Here is a 24,496-nt window from a genome sequence, read left to right as displayed (position 1 = left end):
GTGGAGGTGAGGTGGTGCACTGCCTAAACCTTTAGTAAGGCCTCTTCATCTCTTTTACCGTCCCTGCCCTCCCAACCCCGCCTCAGGAGCTAAAAGCTAGCTAGGAGCAGCGCCGGATCGTGGATGGCCTTGACTGACGGCGGCTGGTGTCTGCCGAAGCGCTTGGGAGCCGCGGACGCGGGCGACTCCGGGGCCTTTCAATCGCGGGACCTCTCCACGCCGCCTTCCCCCATCTCTTCCTCGTCCTCGTCCTCCTGCTCCCGGGGCGGGGATCGTGGCCCCGGCGGCGCCAGCAACTGCAGGACGCCACAACTCGACACACAGGCGGTGGCGGGACCTCCGGCCCGCTCGTTGCTGCTCAGCCCCTACGCCTCGCACCCTTTCGGGGCTCCCCACGGACCTTCGGCTCCCGGGGTCGCGGGCCCCGGGAGTGCCTTGTCGAGCTGGGAGGACCTGTTGCTCTTCACTGACCTCGACCAGGCCGCGACCGCCAGCAAGTTGCTGTGGTCCAGCCGTGGCGCCAAGCTGAGCCCCTTTACACCCGAGCAGCCCGAGGAGATGTACCAGACCCTCGCCGCCCTCTCCAGCCAGGGACCGGCCGCTTACGATGGCGCGCCCGGGGGCTTCGTACATTCTGCAGCAGCTGCAGCTGCAGCCGCGGCGGCAGCCAGTTCCCCAGTCTACGTGCCCACCACCCGCGTGGGTTCCATGCTGCCAGGCCTGCCGTACCTGCAAGGGGCGGGCAGCGGGCCCTCCAACCACGCGGGTAGCGCGGGGGCGCACCCTGGCTGGCCCCAGGCCTCAGCCGACAGTCCCCCATACGGCAGCGGAGGCGGCGCGGCCGGCGGTGGGGCCGGGGGCCCTGGCAGCGCCGGCTCCGCCTCGGCGCATGCCTCTGCGCGCTTCCCCTACTCGCCAAGCCCTCCCATGGCCAACGGCGCAGCGCGGGAGCCTGGGGGCTACACTGCAGCGGGCAGCGGGGGCGCGGGCAGCGTGAGCGGCGGCGGCGGGGGCAGCCTGGCGGCCATGGGCGGCCGGGAGCACCAGTACAGCTCGCTGACGGCGGCGCGGCCGCTGAACGGGACGTACCACCATCACCACCACCACCATCCGAGTCCTTACTCGCCCTACATGGGAGCGCCATTGACGCCTGCCTGGCCGGCTGGACCCTTTGAGACTCCGGTGCTGCACAGCCTGCAGAGCCGCGCGGGAGCTCCGCTCCCGGTGCCTCGGGGCCCCAGTACAGGTAAGGGTCGCGCCGCAGTGAGAGGGTGCGTGACCGAGGTGCTGGAACACAAGGGGGTCTGGAGCAGCTACTTGACTGGTGTCCCGGAATGGATTTGCAGGACTGTGGCAGAATGACCAGAGACTAGTGTTGTGCGAACTATCCCAGTTTCTTTCTAGGAAAAAGACTAACACTTCTGTATCTCTGAGCCTTGCAGAAGTTGCGGGGTCTTTGATGAATATTGAGTGGGCAATTGGGAAAAATTGAAGTTGGGAGGGAAATGCCAGAGCCTTGCCTTGAGTTTTACCGCATACCCCAGTTTGGACAAACGGAATAGTGAGATTCTGCTCTGGGGTAAGTTTGGAGGAAATGTTGATTTACTCTCTCCTCCCCAAATACACACGTATTTATGTACAAGCACTCGTGTGGTGTATTTTCCTCTTGGAAATGGGGATTGAATCCAGGGGCACTTTACCACTAAGCTACACTCCCAGCCCGCTTAAAAATATTATTTAAAAATAACATTGCTTAGTTGCTGAGGCTGGCCTCAAACTTGGCTACCCTCCTGCCTAAGCCTCCCAAGTGGCTGGGATTACAGGCCTACACTATGGGGCTAGGGAACACAAGTTCCAGGAGAGTAAAGGAACCGGGGATCCAGTGGGCATTCCTGCCCGCTAAAGTGAGAGGAAAAAGATGAGAGGACACCTAGATTGGACAGCCTTGTGACTTTATACTGATGGTCTGCTGGTGGATATGTGTTAGGGTGGGTGGGGGTCTGGGGCTGCTGCTTCCACGTGGCCAGGCTGGGATCCAGGGATCCAGGAGCAGGGCCACCTATTTTATTCTTCCTCCAGAGTTTAGCCCATCATTTTTGCAGTTGTTCCATTCATATTCTCATTACTGTGTCTGGGGACCATTTTAGGATAAAGTGGGAAAACAAAATTGTCAAATAGGGGGAAATACCTTATTTTGGAAAGTGTTTGGTTCTGCCCTAGCAGGAGAAGGTCTGAGTCAGATTGTTTGACTGCTTTTCTCAGTCCCAGCATTCTGAGTCCTTGGTGCATTCACGGGTCATTTTGATTTCACCTGTTGTTTCTAAAGAAAAGCAAAACTTTTACTGTTTGTTGGAGGTGAGTTGTGGGGAGAACTTGGCAACAGAAGTGGCAAGAAAGGAGGCATATCAGTCCAAAGTGTTCTATCTTGGTGTCTTTTGTGCCCCAAGTCTGGGCTTCTCCTAGGAGCTTCCATTTAGGCATATATGGAGGACTTTTAGGGATTCTAATTAAGTAAAAAGGGGCCTGAAAATGAAAGAAGGGATTTGAACAGCTCGCCCTTGTAACATTAGGGACAGGGTAAGACTTTTTGGTAACAAGTGCGCTCTCTCTCTCTCTCTCTCTCTCTCTCTCTCTCTCTCTCTCTTCCTTGAGGTGCTGGAGATTGAACCCGCAGCCTCAAACATGCCAGGCAAGCACTGCTGTCCTCTAAACCACATCCCCAGCCTTTTTTTTTTTTTTTTTACATATAGGCTTTTCATTTTAATTTAATTAATTTGCCAGGTACTGGGATTGAACCCAGAGCCTGGAGTGTGCTAGGCTAGTGCTGTACCACTGCACATCCCCAGCCACTCTTCACTTCTTTCAAGACTGACCTAACTTCTCCAGTCCTGCAAAGATGGCCCTAGGAACCATCTTTACCAACATTATTTGGAGCAGAGGCAGAGGACTCTGCTGAGATTTGCTCTGTTGGGTTAGGACTTGAGAGACCCAAAGATTGCCACCCTTCCTTCCAAATAGGAACCCATGTTTGGCTCCCAGAAACAGAGAGGCTGCCTGTAAGGGACTCTTCAGAGAATGGGAAGCCGGTGGTGGTTAGGATGTGAAGCTTCGTTTTTTCAGTCTGCAGTCCTGTAGGGAATCTGACGTGGTATGTTGAGAAAGCGGTAGCTGCAGTTTGAGTAGGATCCTGCAACTCTGCCTGTTGATTGACATACCCTAACTTGATCTCCAGATTCCTTTCCCCCAGGCTTCTAACAGGTCACGTCAAGGTGGGGGGGGGGAGGAGGGAGAGAGAGAGAGAGAGAGAGAGAGAGAGAGAGAGAGAGAGAGAGAACACAAACACTCTAGTCTTTAGATGTTGACAATAACTTGATTCTGTTTGAAAAATCATTTTTAGAGTATAATGTGGTCGCAGGCAAGTTAGAGGTTTCTTTTGGTTTTAAACTTAGCCTATTCTTTTCCTAATTTTTACACCTTCTGGGCTTGACATTATAAAGAAATTGCAGACAGAATGTTTTTTAAAAAAATCAGGGTTGGGGGGTGAAGGGATTTGAAACACCCAGATTTTGCAGTCTTCTAAGAAAGTAGGAAGCGTCAGGGACCAAGTCAGTATTTGAGGTGAGAGGGTGAGTGGCCCTAACTTTGCTTGTCCTCACAGGTGTTCTAATGCCAGCTTCTATCTGGATTTCCTGTTTCTTCTCTTTTATTTTTTTTTTTAAACAAATCATTTTTGGAGGCAGGCTCCTTTTAATTGACTTGAGCAAACATCTGGGCTAAAACCCGAGTGCTGAGCTTTATCACGCCATACAGTTTAGAGGCTTTTGGAAACCCACTCCCCCTACACCTTTCCCTGATTGGTGGTGGATGGGTTGGGCTCATTCAGGGATGAGCTCTGAGTACTCACAGCCCCTCATACCCTGGTTCTCAATTCCCTGGTTCTCAATTCCCCAGAACTGTGCTCCATTTGCTGGGTGATGGAATCTGTCACTTCCCAAGAGCATCTCAAACAGCCATCTCAGGAGAGCAGACACAAGCTTCCAGCACAATTAGATTTTTGCAAAATTTAGGCAGTGCCCCGCCTCCTATTTAGAGTTAGAAAAGTCTAGCTGCCTGGGTGTGAGTAAGAGGTAGAAAGGGAAGGAAAAAGAGAAATTTTATTTAATTTTTAAAAAGCAAATTTCCTAGATTTTATTTTTCCAAAAAGGACTTTAAAATTTGTTTTTGGATTTTCAGGTAACTAAAGAGGTCTACCTGGGGAGTTCACACTCTTCTTTTTCCAGGGAATCTGTTTTTATTGTTCCCAGGAGAGGGGAAGAGGCCAGGCACCTAGCAAGTCGGGTTTTCCAGGGAATGCCCCACTCTTCTATGGAGAGGGGCTCTGATAGGTAACATTTTAAAGTCAACAACAAAGACAAATACCTTGTTTAACTTCAGCGTCCTTGAAGTCCTGAGCATTTTACTGATTACCGCAGTCAATAGTGGCTTTTAGGGCGGAGAAGAATAAATCTTTGTGATGTGTTGTAAGTTGCAGTATCCCAACGACAACTTTGAACTGGTGTAGGATGCTAGTTTAAACCTAAGAAATAACTTGAAATGAGGAAGGCCACTTGTTTTGTAGGGTAAATATTACTAATGGATTAAAGCATTTTAATGCTAAAGTCATGCTCAAATGTCTTTACTGCACAATTGCTGGTAGAAGCAAACTATCAGCTGCAGGAGAATGAGAAGGAATAGAAAGGTTTGCTAGCACACTTCATCTTCAAATAAAACCTCAAGTGTAATGTTTATTTACTTTAAACAGTAATTCAGAAATATGCTTCAAGAATGCAAAATTAGAACATTTGAACCCTCTATAACATAAAGAGCCCTAAACAGTAGGAAACATTTGTTTTTCAAGAATTTATTTAGTAATACTAATCTAATTTTAGAGGATATTTATTATTTCATATTTAACCTTCTCAAAGGGAAGTAATAAATGTACAACCATTTACCCTTAATTCAGATTTGTTTTTAATTAGCAGATCTAGGGTACTGCAAATTCCAAAATCCAATCAAATGATTAATTAATGTAAAATAATCACATTTAGAATAGATTGCATAAATTAAAATTTTAGTGTAGAAAAAGGTGGTTTTATTTATCGCTGAGAAGTTCTTAGTAATTTCTCAACCAGTAAAGTATTGACCTTTTGTAAAAAAAAAAATTTCAGAATGGAATAGAAATATTTTAGCGTTTGATCTTTGTGGCACGTAAATAGAACTTTTATCTCAGCGCCTTTTCCCCCTTGAGAAGACCTGAGTAACTTTCTCATTGACGTTAAGTGTCTTCAGAACAGTACTTCTACTTTAACTCATCTATTTTTTTATTGGGAAAAAGCCATATAAGAAGGAAAAGTTGTAGATTTAGAAAATACTTTAAAAATTACTTGATAAGTATAAATACGGCAGCGTGTCCTGGGGCATTTGTGGGTTGCAGCCGGGGTGAGTAATCATTGTTAACACTGTGCGGCTGGCTCGGTTTGGCAAGCGGGAAATTGTAATTATGATGAATTTTAGTTTTAAAAATCGAGGGGACAGCCAGAGAGTTAGGGGTCAGGCTGACCTTCCCGTAGCTCATCTCAGACTCTAGCACTGCCCACGACTTTCCTGGGAATTTCTACCGGAGGCACCGCGATGGTACAGAAGTATGGGACTAATGGTCAGCAAATCCACGGCGACAGGATCAAGTTCCGGCTTGGCCGCCAAGGGGAAAAGCGCGATCCCCAAGGGCGCGGGCGGGGATGGCGGCAGCGCACCTCCCGCGCTGGGTGCAGGGGCTCTGGGGGCGTTCGGGTGTTTGGGGAGGCGCGGGCCCCGCGCGGCCTCACGGTGCTTTTTGTCCTGGCTCTCGCCGCAGACCTGCTGGAGGACCTGCCCGATAGCCGCGAGTGCGTGAACTGCGGCTCCATCCAGACGCCGCTGTGGCGGCGGGACGGCACTGGCCACTACCTGTGCAACGCCTGCGGCCTCTACAGCAAGATGAACGGCCTCAGCCGGCCCCTCATCAAGCCGCAGAAGCGCGTGGTGAGTGTGAGCGCCGGGCGCGCCCCGCGGGGACAGGTGCGGACGCCGCGCAGTCACTCCCCGGCCTCCAACCCTCGCTCGCCGGCGCCCCCGTGGAGGTTACCCAGAAGCCACAAGCCAAGACAGCCTTTCCTCCTTTGCCTATTGAAAATGACATTCCTAAATGGCAAGAAAGGAAGGTGCTGCTAGCTTTTTTTTAAAATGCAAAAAGTATTTACATATCTCTAGATATACTTGCCAAAGCAGCGAATTAATTCTCGAGGGATACGCAAGACATTGGGAATGGCGAACGTAGGGAGTGGAAAACGGAGTAGACCTACCCAGGCCAGGAGAAGGAAGCTTTGATCTGGTTTGGATTTTATTCTGGGGAGACCATCCTCTCTTCTAACACCCCCTCCGCCAGTACCCGCCTCCCTCTGCTCCTCACAGAGCGCTCTGGGTCCCTTTTACTTTGTTCTTTCTACTTCTTTACCCTTCTGCCGCTCATCCTGGAAGAAAGGTTTATCCCTCTAGGTTCCTGATGTCTTTGGATTGCCCTGTACTCCAGCGAAAATTGATTTACCCAATCCTTAGTAATTTTGAAAAACAAACAAACACCCATATAGTACTTGAGAATATGTATGTTCTCAAATTAAGGATTTTCACCAAATGTGATCACGTTTTAATCATCTTTTAAAGTATGGCGATGCCTGATTTTCTTCAGGCATTAATCTCGCATTGTCATTGTTATGCGTGCGTAGTAAGAGAGGGTATGCATTATTATAGTGATCAGAGAAAATAAATTAAATCTTCCAGGAACCCCACTTTAAGGCTAACATTTGTTTAGCCCAAATGCTCAATAGTATAAATGCCTTTAAAAGTAAAATATTTTACAGTTAGATGTCAGTCATTTTAAGTATCCAAGTAATTTATTTAATTGTTATACTCTAATTAGCAGAACAAATGCTACACATGTTGTTTGTGTTAAATAGATTAGAGCGTAATTGCATCACAATGTAAGTCTGACACCTTAAAGAGAAGTAATTAGCTTTATGGTTGGTTTGTTTTTAATGCATTTAAAATAAAGTGGCTGGCATTAATTTAATGAGTGTATGTGCCTTAAACTTGTTAAAGTCTCCCACAGCTTAGAATTTTAAGGGGTCCCTTTCAGTGTGTGACTCTCTAATAAGGTTATTTTTCTTATATGCATCCTATTTTAAATGTAGTCACTGGAAAATATTCCAAGGAAGTTCCTTGTTTTCATATATTAGACAACACATGAACAATGAAACTATTATTAATTCTGTAAAGCTACATTGAGCTAAGCACTAGTTGAGCTCTGAAGGGTAACATTTTGTCAAGATTGAGAAAAAAAACACCTTGTTAAGAGTAGCCAATTTGGGTTCTAGTTGAGGTATGAATTTGATCTAGTGACATTCCTATGTAGATAGTGCCATTTATTTTTGCGTGCAGCAGTAAAAATAACTGTTACTAGCAAGAAACCCGTTTTTAACATTTCTGAATCGGTTTTCTTGCTTTGTGGCAGGTGTCTTGATGGTAACCAAGGTCAGCCTGTGTGCTTTGGGTAAATGATACCAATTGTAGGGTGTGTCATTATCAATTAGTTCTCCTTATGGGCTTCTTATATATGGTTTTGATGGATCTGACTTCATTCTCAGAAACAGAATGTTGAACCCAAGTTTGTTTAGCCAGCAATATAGAACCAATCACTGTGAATTTGAACTTGCAATACATTGCAAAATAAGAGATTTATGGTGTAACTTGAATTCCTTGTCAGTGAGGAATATGACTGAGATCACTTGTTACAAGGAACTTTTATAACCCATTCACCTTCATTTCACATGTTTATGAGGACTGGCTTCACTTATGATCTGCAGTTGACAGTCATAAAGTTCTTTGTTATAATGGCAAATTCTGATAACAAGTTTGCTTCACATTGGCTCCAAATTCCACTGGAAACTGTCATAAATGGCCTGTTTGTAAAATGAATCTTGCCATCCTTCCTTTACTGATTCACATTTATGGAGAAAAAATAGTGCTTGCCTAGAAAATGGTTTTCTTTTAACCATAAAGCAGCTCCGATGTGTAAGGTTTTGTAATGTTCTCAACTTTCAAACAAAGCAATTCCCCTATAGTTTTCCTATCCGCCAAACATGATCATTTCAACCATATTCTAAGAAGTCAGTGCTATCAGTGCTAATTTTTATAGTGCTGAGGCTCACTAGTGTCTATTTTTACAAAATGACTGTAAAGAATGTTACTAAAGTAATACAACAGGATGCAAAATGTAAATGCTAAATTAAATGTCATTATTTAAATTTTCCAGCAGAGAGTTAGACATCTCTGTTTTCTAATCTGGGAATATATTTGATACAAGCTCAATTAATATTTTTGTTGTCCATTGTTTAAAAGAAGATTAAAAGAAGAAATTACACAGTATTGCTAGCTCCCCAAATCTTGTTAAGCTTTAAGAGTAATTTAAAACAAGTTTTAAAGGCATTTTAAATTTGATAGTTGAAAAACAAATGTTATGTTTTGTTATGCTGGGGAGGAGATTATACTAGTTTAAATTCTCCTTTATAATTCATTTGTAGTTATTTAGAGGAAATGGAGCATATTTCTTTCCAAACGGTTTAGTTTTTTTTTTTTTTTTTTTTTTTTTTTTTGCTAAGATCTGCTTCTGTTCATGTATGCAGGCCTTTTTAAAGTTTCTGGTTGATTTCCCTACAGCTGAATGAAAAATTGACTTGGTTATCTCAGTTTTTCAGGTGGACACTACCCAAAGCTATTTAGTACATGTAGCTGCTTTGTGATTGTATTTCATGACTGTCTCAACCTATGATAGTAGAGCATGACTCTCCATGGTGGGGGGGACTCCCACCTTAATGTCCAGTTGTATTGATACTTTTGGCGAATTTCAGAATATAACTCTTACTTGGCAACTTTTAGAAACTCTTCTAGTTTCCCTTTAAAAAACAGCAGTAAGTGGAAAACTAAATTCTTGGAGAGGTAACTACTGTTGAAACTCTCTGTGTGTGATGCTGGGGAGAGATCTTTGCATGGAGTAATTGTGTGACTGCTTCCCATTTATTCTGTAGTTTACAAGGACAGGCTGGAAGAGCAAATGGAAGGTATGGCATCTAGCACCCTGTGCAAACCTAGTTTCTTGGTTCAGGGAACTCAACCTAATTATATTTCAAAATTTTTTCTCAAATGATATTTCATTTATACATATCATTATAAATATTCATAAATTAGGAACATGCAGAGCAAAGATGGGCATGATATACAGGTGTGTATATATGGGACACACATTACAGTTAAAATTCCTCAACGTCATGTATATATTTCCATATTTCCACTTACTTTCTTTTGTTCTTTTATAGCCTTCATCACGGCGGTTGGGGCTGTCCTGTGCCAACTGTCACACCACAACCACCACCTTATGGCGCAGAAATGCTGAGGGTGAACCTGTGTGCAACGCTTGTGGACTCTACATGAAACTCCACGGGGTACGCCCTTTATTCTGTATATACCTTTAGTCTGGTTTCCATTACAAAACATAATCAGCAAATGAAAGGTGCCAAAGTGAGAAATTTGAATGTGTAGATAGATGTACTTCATTGAATCTAAGAGGCTTTCAGTTTACAATATGTACCAGTAAAAAACAAATTGCTGCCTATTAATCAGAAACACTCATCGTGAGACACATTCCAATTTTAGAAATATGAAAATGTGAAATGTGCATTTTAAGAGTTGATGACGTGTTAGTAACTGTTTAATTTTTTGAGCGAGAACACCAATGAGAAATGCACAATAACTAGTTTATATCTTAAATTTTTTGAATGCAACCAGAGACATTTGTACAAAGGAGGAATACACTTGATATTTTAGTTAGAATGACTCTGTCCTTCATCTTCAAGGATTACACAAAATATTACCTCAATCACACAAAGAAAAATGACTTACCTTATAGGAGGAAGAGTACATGCTCTCCTTTTTAAATAAAAAACCCAATAAATTTTTATTGTATAATTAACAACTCATTTCAAACAATAATCATTAAGTTGAAACAATTAAATTCTCCTTGGTATTCCGCCCCCCTCCGCCCATTCCAGCATTTTGCGAAGCTAGGGATCAAACCCTTGTGCCAGGATGTAGGCAGGCACTCTATCACTGAGCTGTCTACCAGTGGGCTTCATTCCTTAGCCCAGTCATCCCCTTTTTTCTGAAGGAATCTTTACATTTGATGGGGAAAGTGTAGTCTTGTGTACTTGGATCTATGGAGTATATACAAAAATGGTTGATGCCAAGTTCTTTTGCATGAAGCCTTGTAGTACCAATGTTGGGTGTTTAGTTTGGTTTTCCTTCCATATAATACTTATTAAGGCCTATGTGGACATTTTTTAGGTGCCTCGACCACTTGCTATGAAAAAAGAGGGGATTCAAACCAGGAAACGAAAACCTAAAAACATAAATAAGTCAAAGACTTGCTCTGGTAAATATAATAAAAATGCCCTTTGATTGTAAAGTATTTGCCTACTGTCACAGTAGGTATGTGTATGTTTATAAAGTTCATTTTGACTCTTGCAGGTAATAGTAATACTTCTGTTCCCATGACTCCAACTTCCACCTCTTCTAACTCAGAAGATTGCAGCAAAAATAATTCCCCTCCAACACAACCAACAGCCTCAGGGGTAAGTGTTAAAACAGAATAGACTCCTTCAACTTCGTGGGTTGCTCTCTAGTAAATTATCTCAAACTTTATCTTATCTGGCAGTACAATAACCTAAACCAACAGTTTAGTTAGTTGATACCTAAGAATAGTTTTTAGAGGAAGTTACATTTAAATGTCAACAAAATGACAAACTTAAGTACTTTACAAACCTCTTAATTAAGATCTCTATCATTTTTTTTATGGTTAAATTAACCCAAAGAAAAGCAAGAACTTTTGAAGAGCTTTAAACTGTTTTATTTCTAGGTTTTTTTTTTTTTTTTTTTTTTTTTTTCCTAATCAGAGTTGCTTCGCTCGCTATGTGTATTTCTAATATAGATCAGGAAAATTGCCAGGCCTGTGGTTCCACAGGTCCTGGGCCCATGATGTTGAAGTTGGTTGCTTTTGCAACCAGTCAACTCTGGCTGTCTTTCTTTTTGTTTCTGCCCAAAGTGAAACTCTTCTTAATGTGTTCTGGGCTTCTGCATTCACGGATCTTACTTCCCCCAACCTTCTTTTTTTTTTTTTTTTTTTTTTTTTTTTTAAATTAATTTTTATTGTAGGTTGTTCAAAACATTACATAGTTCTTGATATATCATATTTCACACTTTGATTCAAGTGGGATATGCGCTCCCATTTTTACCCCATATACAGATTGCAGAATCACATCATTTGCACAACCATTGATTTACATATTGCCATTCTGGTGTCTGTTGTATTCTGCTGCCTTTCCTATCCTCTACTATCCCCCCTCCCCCCTCCCCTCCCCTCTTCTCTCTCTACCCCCTCTACTGTAATTCATTTCTCCCCCTTATATTTTTCCTCCTTTCCCCTCACTTCCTCTTGTATGTAATTTTGTATACCCCCAACCTTCTTGCTGGGAGACCTTTCTGCCTTCATTGTACACAGGCCTAATTCAGTCACCGGGCTGGGCTGCAGCGGCAGCAGCAGCGGTGAGGGCTGCCTGGGACAGGAGATGGAGGGGTCTTTGTGAATATCACAGAGTTAGTTTCTGTGGAGCTATGATCAAAATTGCCATCCATAAGTAAAGAGCATTGTCCTACCTTAATGTTTTCCAGATTCACCTGGGAAACCCACCTGGTTTTACCTGAGACCTCAGTGAGGTCAAGGGCAAGAACTCAGACAAGCAGATTTTTTTTTTCTTTTACTTTCTGTGATCTCAGGAATGATCCCAGGGCCTCCTGCGTGCTAGGGAAGTGCTCTTCCACTAAGCTGTATTCCCAGTTCTCCTGAAGGACTTTAAAATGTGCCCTAGCGATGATTCTTAGGTTTACTCTAAGATTAGTTTAATTGTTTTCTACTTTTAGTTTTCTTCTAAAATTGTTCGGGGCACTTTAAAACACTACAGATTCCTGGGCCCTGCCCTGGATTTTTGAATCTTAAGTCTCTAGGGGTGGGGCTTGGAAATTTGTGTCTTTGAACAAGCGCCCCAGGTGAAATTGAAACTGCTACCCTGGAGTCCTTGGGGAACCACGAATCTAAGGACCTGTCCGCCTCCCCCACTCTCCCCTCTCCTGTCATATTTTTAGCTGACTTTAACAAACAAAAATGATGCTTAAAATTATATTTGCTATTTCTTTTTGTTCACCAATACAAATTCTCTTGAGCTTTTTCTTTAATGAAATAAAATATCTAATTAATTTCACAATGGAAAAAACTTTTCATTTGTCACAGACACATGTTAAAGAACCTTTATAGACTTGATAAAGTGTATTTTTTTTTTTTAGCAGGAGGATTAGATGTCACTTTGAGGATCTAAAGGGGTAAATAGAATTAGTTACTTGTGGTCAAAATTATTTAATCCTTGGAAGCAATTGCACAACTGAATGAGGCAAAATGGTGTTTCAGAAACTAAGGTATTGAGGGGAGGCTAGGTTTTTGGCCTCAGTGTCTGTGTCCTATCTCCTATGAGCATGCTGCCATCTCTGTGGAGTGTAGAAAGAGCCTAATTTAAATGATAAATGGCAAAGAAACATATTTGACCAAGAATGGGCTTTGGGTTCTGGATGACTTTGTAGGTGGAGTCTGGTTTGTTCTTGTGGTTTTGTGATGCAAAATTTCAAAATTGGCTTTCAGCAAGTTCAATCAGTTGCCCTCCAGGGAAAGGAGGGTGAAAGGCACCCAAAGGAGCCCTAGTCCCTTTGGTGTCCAGGACTCTAACCTGGGACTGAATTCCTAGAGGTAGCTTACAGGTCAGTGCCCTCCTGGATGAAAGATTAACTCCTCACTAGAGACCAGGAGGCAAAGCAATTGGATTTTTCAGGTTGGGGGAGTTTTGAGAGTAGTTTCACACAAGGTCTTTTACTGTAATCTTCATTCCTCCCACAGCCCAGGCAGCCTCCACGGGACCCTGGAAGCTAGCAGTGGCTGGTGTAGGCTGCAGGCTGGGGGGCAGTGCCTGAAGATGAAGCTGGGCTGTAGAATTTCCTGGGAGCATTTCCCAGGGTAGGGGTGGGGTTGCCCTCCCACCTGCCCATGCCCCTGGACTTCTCTTCTCCTCATTCAGAGGGCACAGGGCTGACACCCGGGCTTGCAGGTTTTCCTCTGATGGTGTTGTTTTATTGTGGATGACTCCAGGTTATTACCTGACTTGGCTGTTGGGGGGCGGGGGGCAGGACCAGGCCTATTTGGCAGATGCCCATCTACTGATTTCATTTGGAAACTCTGTCCCCCTCTACAAATAATTGCAGCGGGTGGAGTGGTTTTGCCAGAATGCCTGCGTGCGCCTGTATCTGATGTCGAAGGGCAACTGGGTTTGACTGGTCACCTATAATTGTGTAAAACACTATAGGTAAGGAAAATCACAGAACCCCACAGCAAGGTTGAATCTGGGGTTTAGAAAGTGAGTGCATCATACAGCGCCTTCATTGGCTTAGGGTTTAAACACTGGATCCATCCCACTGACTTTCGGTGCTCTGTGTGACTGATGTGGTAGAAATAGTAGTGCCGATGCCCCAGTTTTATGGGTCTACCAGGCTGCCAACAAAGGACAATCTAAGGCACACGGTCAGTAGAAGATGGGGACCAGGGACCACGCATCTCACCACTGAAGAATGTACATGGCAATACAACTGCCTTTCCTAAGTGACTGTGAGTTACTGTAAGGAAGTTGAAGAAAATGGTTCCAGAGGCCCATGTCAAACCCTGTGTTCACGTAAATCCCCACTTTGAGAAACAAGTTGCAGGAGAACCCTAGTTGGCATTCTCAGCAGGCTTCTTGCTTGTGGGCCATTTAACATGTAGGCACAGGTTTGTGGGTTCTGTTGGTCCAGGTAAAAGGGGCCCCAGCAGCTGAGTGTCCTGGAGGGAGACTCTTCTAATTGTCTGTTGCCATGAGCAGTTGGCATTGAGAGAAGCAGGAATGGAGGTGTGGGCAGGATTCCTAGCACAGGGCAGGTAAACATTGAAGTGTCCTAGAAATAATTTTTGCCCATCTCTGACACTATTTCTTTGACTAATTTTTGGGTCTTGGCTTTATGTACTTGCTGCTGATTTGTGCTTCAACAGACCTCTGCTTGGGAGAAAAGGAGACATTCCTTCTGATAAGTCACTTGGTTGATGACCTGGTCACATTTTCTCAGTTTCTTGTTGTTGCTGTGTGTGTGAGGTGTGTATGCGTTCGAGGTAGAGAGACAGCAATTTATTTTCTGCTTGAGATCAGGAAGACTTACTGCCAGGTAGTCTGGTATTAAAATATTGCTGTTTTTGTTCCTTACATGTATTAAACTTAATTTTTGATAGATGGCTGGTTAATTTTGTGAAAAAAAAATCTAGCCTTTTCTTTCTGGCTAAAATTTTCATATTGTTATGGATTTACTGAAAAACATAATTAATTGACATAAATAGACATCAGATTTCCTATGGCATTTATTCACTATGGAATATAAGGATATTAAAGTATTTTGAGTTCCCTTTTTTTGATTATTGTTATTTAGGAGAAAAACTTGGTAATGTATTCTATGTTAGCCATTCTCATTTAATAAGCATGCCGTAAGTTTTCTCATCCATCTATGGCTTAAAACTCTAAAACTGTAGGATATTTTATGTACACTTTATAGCTAAGTCTCCCCCCATCCCGTTTTCTTGAGGTACTGAGTAATGAATCCTGAGGCATTTTACAACATCCCCAGCCCTCTTTTTTTTTTTTTTCCTGAATTTTGAGACAGGATGTCTCTAAGTTACTAAGCCTGGCCTCTAACTTGTGATCCTTCTGCCTTAGTAGTTAGGATTCTCCCAAGTAGTTAGGATTTACAGGAGTATACTACAGCACTTGGCACTCCCCAGATTTTGTAGATTAAAAATGTCTTTCTTTATTTCCTTTGGGATAGGAGAGAGTAATTTAGGGATTTATCACTAAGACTTAATAACAGAGAATAGGTAGTCACTGAACATACTTTGCCTAAAAATAGTTTATATAAATAATTATTTAAAAAAATAAAACCTTCTTAGGTTGATGTTAAAACTGCATATATAATTGAAGTCATCATAATGTGTAATACTGAAATAAATTTGGAGATGAAAAATATGTGACTAGCCTTTGCTTGTAGTTGTTAAGCATTACTCTATGGAAAGCAGTTTTTTTTTGGGTGGGGAGAGGGATACTAGGAATTGGACCTAGGGGCACTCAGCCACTGAGCCACATCCCTAATCCTCTTTTTAATATTTTATTTTGAGACAGGATCTCACTAACTTGTTCAGGGCTTTGCCAAATTGCTGAGACTGGCTTTGTGACCCTCCCGCCTCAGCCTCTGGAGTGGTTAGGATTATAAGTGTGCCCCTGGCTGGGAGGCATTGTCTACAAACGAGGAAACAGGTCCCATAGGTCCCATGCCTGGGATTGGTCATAGGTGGGGGCAGGTGTAGATAGATATCACTGCTGGTCAGATTTGGATCTGCTGAAATACTGGAGGAGGCAGTGAATTCTGGTTGTAGACTGTTCCCCAACCAGTGCTGGGATTGAACCTAGGGCCTCATGTATGTTAGGCAAGTGCTCTACCTCTGAGCCACATCTCTGGCCCTTGACTACAGAGGTGGAAATACCTTAACAGGAGTAGAAGGTATCTGAACTAATTGGGTGGGACTTGTTCAGGGAAAAGTGGGGATAGAGTGTGCAGCACAGTAGGTGTAGGAATCCATGGTACTAAAGGGTGTAGGTTCAGGGTGGCTGGAATGCAGGGTGTAGGAAGCCAAAGGCGGGACATGAGTCTGTTCAGTGAAACAGGTGGAAAGAAGATATATGACAATATTTCAATTCCATTCAAGTCTCCTGAAAGCAGGACTCAGACTCTGCTCATTTCAAGTTGATGGACTTAACCCCAGCTTTGGTGATTAATGCTTTTTATGTCTGTTGGAATTCAACAATGAAAAAACATTCTTAATTGTACCCAGGGGCTCTCTACCACTGAGCTATATCCCTTTTTATTTTTTGAGACAGGGTTTCACTAAATTGCTGGGGCTAGCCTTGAACTAGCCTCAGCCTCCTGAGTTACTGGGATTACAGGTGTGTGCCACTGTGCCTGGCTTAATTGAGAGTGTTTTGATAATTGACTTAGTAAGCGCCTGCTTGTTCCTTTCACAAAGAAGGTTTTTCTTTTCATGTCAGTGGAGAAAAATGTTTCCCCAGTGTCGATTATATGCACTGACCTCACGCAGAAATTTTTCTCTCCATGGGCAGAATGGCTTGGGTGGCTGCCTGGGTCACTTCTTCTACTGGAAACATAAGGCCTGGTGTGTTGGTGAGAAGAAATAGGTTTCCTCACTTTTGTGTTTTTTGTTGTTAACAGTTGGGATTACAGGTGCTTTATAAGGTCTTCTGAAGAAAGCTTAGGCACTTTGTAGGCTAATTAGGAAAATTGCTTTTTAGATTTTATTTTCTGTATGAACATTTGCATCCCAAGAAGGAAATTAGAAAATACCCACTTTGGTCCTATAGCTTACTATTCATTTCTTCCTGAAAAAATGCGTTAAATTTGGGCTGGGATTGTGGCTCAGTGGCAGAGTGCTCGCCTAGCACATGCGATGCCCTGGGTTCGATCTTCAGCACCACATAAAAATAAAATGAGGTATTATGTCCAACTATAACTAAAAAATAAATTTAAAAAATGCATTCAATTAGTAATCAAAATCAGGAAGTTTTTTTTTTTTCTTGGCAAATTTTTATTTCACTTTCTTTCTTAAGCTTTGGGATATTCCTAGATTTACCATGGCATTACGGTTGGTCACAAGATAAAGACCGTTAAAGAGCTGAAAGGTAAATTCAGAAAGGACTTAGGTTGCACTGATAGTGTGAGTTGCTTTTCCTGGGCTGGGGCGGAAAATCACTGCTTTACTCTTTGTTCTTTTGCAGTGCTGGGCATTGAATCCAGGCCCTCACACATGCTAGGCAAGGGCTTTCACACTGAACTACTCCCCAGCCCTGCTTTACTCTTTTTTTTTTGGTTGTTATTTAATTGATACTGGGAATTGAACTCAGGGGTGCTTAACCACTGAGCCATATCCCTAACCCCCCCCTTTTTTTTTTTTTTATTTAGAGACAGGGTCTTGCTAAGTTGCCTAGGGCTTTGCTAAATTGCTGGGGCGGGCTTTGAATTTCCTGCCTTCAGTCTCCGGAATCCTGGGATTACAGGTGTGTGCCACTAAGATGGTTCTGTTTCACTCTTCATTTGAATATTCTGCAAAACTCTTTGGAGGAGCCAACCACTCCTGGATTAGTCTTTTATCATCGACTCACTTATAAGATAGTAGGGAGGTGGGAAACTAGTTTCTATCAAGTACCTTTTATGTGCCAAGTGCGTTTTTCTCTTTTAACCTTTCTCCTGAGTAAGGTACTGATCAGGCCCAAGGACTGTGTCAAATTAAGAGAAGACAAGGCTTCCATTTGGACCCAGGTCAGACTGATGCAGAGTTAGCATTGTTCCCACTAGAACATAGAGATTACTGTGATCTTAGTGCATCTCTTTGAAATCTTTAGAGAGAAGAAATAATGTTTTCTTAAAAAAAAAAAATTTGACTAATTTTGATTACTAACTTCAGGATCAAATATCCTCCCACTAAAGCAGATGGGAAAACAGTGACCAAGTATGTAAAGCCCTTAATACAAATTTTCTTATCAATATTATACTTAGAAATAAAATGTAGTGTAGGACTAAGAATATGACAGGTAGATGATAGGTGAAAAACTGCTGTTTATTATTTTAGTAAAATTATTAGTATTATTAAATGGTAAAAATTCTGTTGTTGATGTACCTGATATGGTTATAACAAGGTTCTTTTAAAATACAAGATTGCAATAATGACATCCTCCTAGTGGTGTGATTTAAATTTAGACATAAGTTTTGTAATTTAGGCTAAGTTGTGTAACTTTTCAGAATGTTTGAATTGCCTTCAGTTTTTGTGGACTCATTAAACAAGTATTCCATAATAGGCAAGTATCCCTAACTCCCGCCACCCTTTCCAGAATTTTATGGTCCAAAACACTCTTTTCTAAATGAATAATAATAGTAAAAAAAAAGAGAGTTAAAAAATCATTAATCTCTGACAAGGGTCTGAGAAAGAGTTGCGGTTAGGTATTATTATTGCCTCATTTATAAACCAGGATCCCGAGTGACTCCATAAGGTCACAAAACAAGCCCGTGTTGAAGCCGGGACTGGAACCGACGTCTCCTGCCTCCCAGTCCCCGTCCAGGGCTGTTACCCTTCCCAGGGAGTTGACCAGTCATCACAGTTATTAATATCCCACTTGCCACATGCTACAAGCCATGAACATAAATATTTTTTTGGCATTTTATCTTCATGCTCCTCGTGTGCCAGGCTCCCTTTCTCTCTCCATTCACAGCCCCTTCTAAAAACTCACATTCCTGTTTGAACACTTTGGCCTTCACGTGAAAGTCACACGTCACCCTAGCAAGGAATGTTTCAGCATGCAGACTTTGCATACTTTCATTTTGATCTCAAGGCTTTTTTTTGGACGTATGTGTGTATGTGTGTGTGTGTGTGTACGTACGTACATGTACTAAGGAGAATGATAAGAAGTAGTAATACATTGTACCATATTAATAGCTAATGGCTTGGTCTATATGTTAGGAAACAGTAGAACTATATTGCTCTTTAGCTTGTATTATAATATATATGCTCCCCAGATGTAACACAGAACTATGGTTTATTTAATAAGTGACTCATTATTACAATTTGGAAGTCAGAGTACTAGGTAAGGAGTAAGTGTAGGCAGAAGTTATTTGCCTTTTCATTTGGCCTCATCTCTGATATTCTTTTCTTGGCAAATTATAGAATTTTTATTTTTATTTTATTTTTTTTGCAGTTTCCCCCTGCCTCTGTAAAAATATACAAAATTGTCACAAAACATGAAATAATGTTACGGGAAAACATGACCAAATTTAAGAAATCTGGCTTAGGATGCTCTGAAATGTTATTGCTAAATGAATCTTCGAAGAAAATGAATTCCCTTACTGGAACCAAAGTAATTTATTATGCATTTCATGGGTGTCTGCCAAAAGAGTTACTAGCAATATGAAGATCTAATGGATATGAATTAAGTACAAACTGGTAGCTCTCTTTACGTTTGGCGCTACCTGTTAATTTTCTCTGAAACATCAATAATTTAGAAAGGCACCTCCAAAGACAGGTGTTGTCAATAGACAACACCTAGTTTAGCTGCTTACCATATGGGGCTTTATCAAGACCCAGTTCTCAGAATTTTTGAGAAAGAGCACCAAAAGGTTATTTTGACCTCAGAATTTTAAGAACCATTTGAGCAAATAAATAACAAGGCATTGATATCCATGTCGTGGTGGGGGTAAACAGAACCACAGGCGAGTAACTGCTGAGGTTTCACTGATCACTAGTGGCTTGGTGGTGTGCTGTCTGCTTGGGTTGCTGGCATCATAGGGTTTTACCAGAGCCGGGCCACACGCTCCAGAATCTTATTTTTCTTTTATTGAACACAAAGACTTTACGTTTAAAACACTCAATAAATTTAGTTGCTCGATTTGTAGTGAGGCCTGTCTGTGGCCTGAAGTTCAATCTGGGGTTTGTGGATTAGCTGCTGAAAGGAAACAGATTCAGGCAGCCAGGAGATAGCTCCGGCTTGGTCCATGCCATGATAGCGAACTGCCAAGGGTTTTTGAAGCCTCTGTTTTTCTTCTATGGCAGTGGGGGTGGGGTGGGGTGGGGGTGAGTAAGTCCTGTTCTCTGGCCCTTAGGAGTATTGTGTGGTATAATCAGGAGGTGCCTGCAGACCTCTTTGAAGAGCAAAAAGAATAGCACTACTTAAATTTGATCATGAATTAATAGTGAATTAATCATGAATCAATAGTGATGTGTTTTATTTGTATGTCTTTTTTTTTTGTCACCCCAAGACATTAGAAATGAATCCTTACCTTCCTAAAGGAGACATTTAGAGATGTAGAGTACTATGTTAAGAAGGAACCGAATTTTAAAGCTTTTTATTTCTCTGATGCTTGGTACTCTCCCAATGCTTTCTGTGGTGAGAGAGTGCTCTGTGAGTGCTACTTGGTCCTTGGTTCATGGTTGTGTTTTCTGTCATTGTGATGGGAAAGATGAAAATACTCAGCCAATCCTCTGAAAAGCCAGCTTTGTTACAAAACTTAAGATTCACCAGGTTGTCTCAGGATTCTTGACCACTTCATTTGAGGACTCGAATAAGAGTACTCCATTCTGGTCATTTCAGAAGATAAGCCCTGAGCCAGGGGACAGACCCCCCCCCCCCCCCCCCCGGCCATCTATCTATATTTGAACATCAGCATTTTGCTGATAATTGCAGTGGACTGGTAAATTTGGAGTGCCGACTTTACCCCTAATGCTCGCTATTTTTTTTTTTTTTTTGGTACTGGGTATTGGAACCTAGGGGTGCTTAACCACTGGACCTATTTTCCCTCTATCCAAACTGAAATGAGCCTCATTTTTGTAGTGGAAGTGAAGATTTCCATGAAAGCCTTGTCTCTGTGCTGCAATTAATTCATAGGCAGCTTTTGAAGAAGGCAGCTGTAAAGCATGGCAGGAGCCTAACATCCCTAACCCTTTTAAAAATATTTTATTTACTATATTTTATTTAGTGTCAGGGTCAGACTAAGTTGCTGCAGCTGGCTTGTAACTTGCAATCCTCCTGTCTCAGCCTCCCAAGCCACTGGGATCACAAGCGTGCAACAAACACAGTGCCTGGTCAAACACTCTGTTCCTTTGCCCAGAGCGACTTGTGGGTAAAGCGTCGAGCCCCCCCTCCTTGAAAAGGGGCACCATCCTGTGGCAGAGATATAACTTGGCCCCCGGGGGTGAAGGGCAGCCAGAGAAATCCCCAGTAAGGAATCTGCCGAACTACAAAAACATCATGAAACTGTTCTGCTGAAAACTGAGTCACATCATCAGCTAAAGGTGACAGATTCTTTGGCGAGAGAAGGTGCTCAAGTTCTCTTGCTTTATTCAACTCACAATCCTCCTGTAATGGGAGAATCCGAGGGTCTTGTTGTGATTGACGATTTTCACGTGTCCTTGTTCCTGTGTCTTTCCTGTCACGTCTGTGTCTGGACCTGTTTTCCCCCATCCATCCAAATTGAAGTGAGCCTCAGTTTTGTAGTGGAAGTGAAGATTTCCACGGAAGTGTTCCCCTCTGCTGGAATTCATACGGAGCTTTTATTTTGAGGAAGGCAGCTCCGCAGGAGTCTAACCTAGAGGTTACAAAAGCAGAGGAGATTTGTCTGGCAGGCAGGGATGACTGGCTTCCCCTCATCACCAAAAAACCTGTGGGCTGGGGGTGTAGCTCAATGGAAGGGTGCTTCGCCCAGCACGCACAAGGCCCAGGGCTTGATTCCCAGCACAAGGAAAGAGCTAGAACCTCAAACTCACTCAGATCCGTGTAAGAAGGGCCGTTTAGTGGCCATAGCCTGCTGGGAGTTCTGGAGGTAGTGTGATCTCCATCAGGGTCTTATCCCTGAGAATGACCACACACTTACCTGTACACAAGCCGGAGAACCCACTTTATCCTTCTGGAAAGGATATGCCTGTAAAAAAAGAAAAGAGGGCCTACGGTTGGTTTCCCTTTTCTTGGATGTGTTTCTTTTCCAATGCTGTCTCTATGAATCCCCACAGAGGCCGAACTTCAGTCCATCTTTCAGGGAGATAAAAGAAAGAGGAATAATATTGTTGAGTAGCCTGTTAGAAACATTTTTTTGGGAGGTACCGGGGATTGAACTCAGGGGCACTCAACCACTGAGCCACATCGCCAGCCCTATTTTGTATTTAGAGACTGAGACTGGCTTTGAACTCACAATCCTCCTTGCCTCAGCCTCTGGAGCCGCTGGGATTACAGGCACGTAGCACTGCGCCCGGCAGGAGCCAGAAACTTTTTTATTTTTATTTTTAATATTTTTTAGTTCTAGGTGGACACAATATCTTTATTTTATATTTATGTGGTGCTGAGGATCGAACCCAGGGCCTCACTCTTGCTAGGCAAGCACTCTACCTCTGAGCCACAACCCCAGCCCCAACCAGAAACTTTTCTTGGACTTTTAACTGCATGTGTATCAAATCAGAAGTCTGCTTTTTTAGAGAAGTGTCCAAAGTCAGTGAAGGCTTATTCTCACAGGAGACAATCTGGGTGATCTACAGATAACTGTGCCTGCTTCACAGGCTGGGGCATATTTTCCCAATGTATAGCAGCTCAGCTTCTCCCCGGAGTCATTTCTTCCTTTGGGAGGGAGTTTTCCAGCTGCTTTTCCAGCCCAGTGGCGCTGCCTGTCTCCCACCTACCCTGGCCTGCATGCAGTGCTAAGCCCGGGCTGGGTCTGGTGCTGATAACACATTCTTTCAACAGGAAGTGCCTCCATTTTCAGTTGTCTGTGGGAGGGTGGAGGGCAGATAAGCTGTGAATGGAAACACAGAACAGATTTCTGCTCCACCCTCATATTGCACTTTGATCGGGAGGGAGCAGGGACCTCTGCCTGACCCGAGCTGCCTGCCCAGCCTCGGGAGGAAGGATGGGTCAGCTGCTGGGCATTCCGAAGAGCTCTTCTCTACTTTTGTTCAGGAACATTTGTTTAGGTTTGATTAGGTTTGTGGCGTGTCTGCTTTTGCTATGTTGAGATGTCTGCCATCTGAAGTCCTTTGAAGGGTTTAATTAGATGTGGGAAAACACTGACCAACTGAAATTCTTACAAACGCATGTGCGTTTGTGTGTATGTGTACTGGCTGCAGAGCATAATGAGCCAGGTTTCTTCAGGAGAGTTGCTGCAGTAACATAGACCAGTTCTGATCCCATGTTCCTCTGATGCATGGATGTAGTGTTTTCCGTGTTTTGACTTGGCTGCAGTGTGTTTCACATGTGCATACTTAGCCAGTTCCCACATGGAGAGATTTCAGGGGTTCCTGGGGCAGCTTCTGGCACTCCATTCCCTCTGTGAGTCCCCTCACTCTGATTCCTCCCTAGTTTTTCAAGTTAGTTTATGACCCTGTCCTGGCTGGGTTGACCCTTAAGTGCTTATGCATATTTAATCTTCATTTAATCTTCCCTGAAGTTGGATGGTCTTAGCTGCATGTAGTGGTGCATGCCTAAATCCCAGCAAGTCAGAAGGCTGAGGCAGGAGGATCGCAAGTTTGAGACCAGCCTCAGCAATTTAGCAAAGCCTGAAGCAATCTAGTGAGACTCCTGTCTCAGAAGTACTGGGGATGTAGCTCAGTGCCTTGGTACAAAAACAAACAAACAAATAAACAAGCAAAACAAAAACAAAAACAATAGAAAAAACTTCCAAGATAAGGTAAGCCGTAGATTTGGCCCCCTAGTTGTTGTGCCTCCCGCTGCTCAGCCTCTGGAGATGCTGGGATTACAGGCTCGTAGCACTGCTGCTCATGGATTCCCTTGTAGTACTTGTGCATGGGACAAAGAATTCATATCCTGCTGTTTTTCATTTAACATTCTATGATTGGATTTTTCCATTTTGTTACATGATCTTATTTTTAATAATTGCATAATCGTTCATTGAGAGTGTACCCTGCTTTTCCAAATCATTTCCATGTTATTAGACATTAGATTGTGTCCATGGTTTCCACTACCAGGAGAAGCCTGGCAGTGGCTGGCTTCCTTTGTGGAGATTTTCCTTTCTCTTAAATGATTTCCTTATAAGGGATTTCCATAAGTGAAGTTACAGGGTTAAGCTGTGTTTAACTTCTTGATGGCCCTGGGCACTTGCTATTCTACTGCTGACTGCCACCCTCTCTAAGGCTTGTACCAGACTCTATAGCCCCACTAGCTATGGACAAGGGGACTGGGGTACTCACCTTACAATAATATTTCACATTTAAATATTATTATATTTAAATATTATGTTAAATATTATATTTGAATATTATTTGTAATATTTCACATTTAAATATTATTATATCATCATTTTAAGGTTATCAAGTCATGGACACAAGTTCTCTTTCCATTTTTTCTCCCCAATTCTGGGCATCCAAGCCAGGGCCTTGAGCGTGCTAGAAAAACTCTCTACCACTTAGCTATAGCCCCAGAGATCACTCACATAATTTGTGGTTTGTTTGTCCATTGGCCATATGTCTGACTATGGTTCTGCTATAGAGTTTAACTTTTAATCTGAAGAAAGAAAACAGTAGTTAATTCAATAGGTGGCTTTTGGGATAATTTCTTAGGTGAAAGAATAATGTCCCATGTTAGTA

The 24,496-nt window shown here is 42.9% G+C and overlaps 1 protein-coding gene across 1 annotated transcript in view; it reads left to right on the top strand.

The window, feature by feature from the left end:
* The window catches only part of Gata6 (GATA binding protein 6), a 30,854-nt gene that overhangs the window by 1,390 nt on the left and 4,968 nt on the right, over positions 1-24,496 (top strand). Inside the window, exons 2-6 of the mRNA XM_076837026.2 lie at positions 87-1,246; positions 5,894-6,060; positions 9,447-9,572; positions 10,471-10,558; positions 10,654-10,757. Of these exons, the coding sequence (XP_076693141.2) occupies positions 124-1,246; positions 5,894-6,060; positions 9,447-9,572; positions 10,471-10,558; positions 10,654-10,757 (1,608 nt within the window). The 5' untranslated portion in view covers positions 87-123. The remainder of the gene's footprint in view (positions 1-86; positions 1,247-5,893; positions 6,061-9,446; positions 9,573-10,470; positions 10,559-10,653; positions 10,758-24,496) is intronic.

Source organism: Callospermophilus lateralis, chromosome 17 (assembly GCF_048772815.1).
Source record: "Callospermophilus lateralis isolate mCalLat2 chromosome 17, mCalLat2.hap1, whole genome shotgun sequence".
Classification (NCBI taxonomy): domain Eukaryota; kingdom Metazoa; phylum Chordata; class Mammalia; order Rodentia; family Sciuridae; genus Callospermophilus; species Callospermophilus lateralis.
This window is presented reverse-complemented; position numbering and strand designations above follow the sequence as displayed.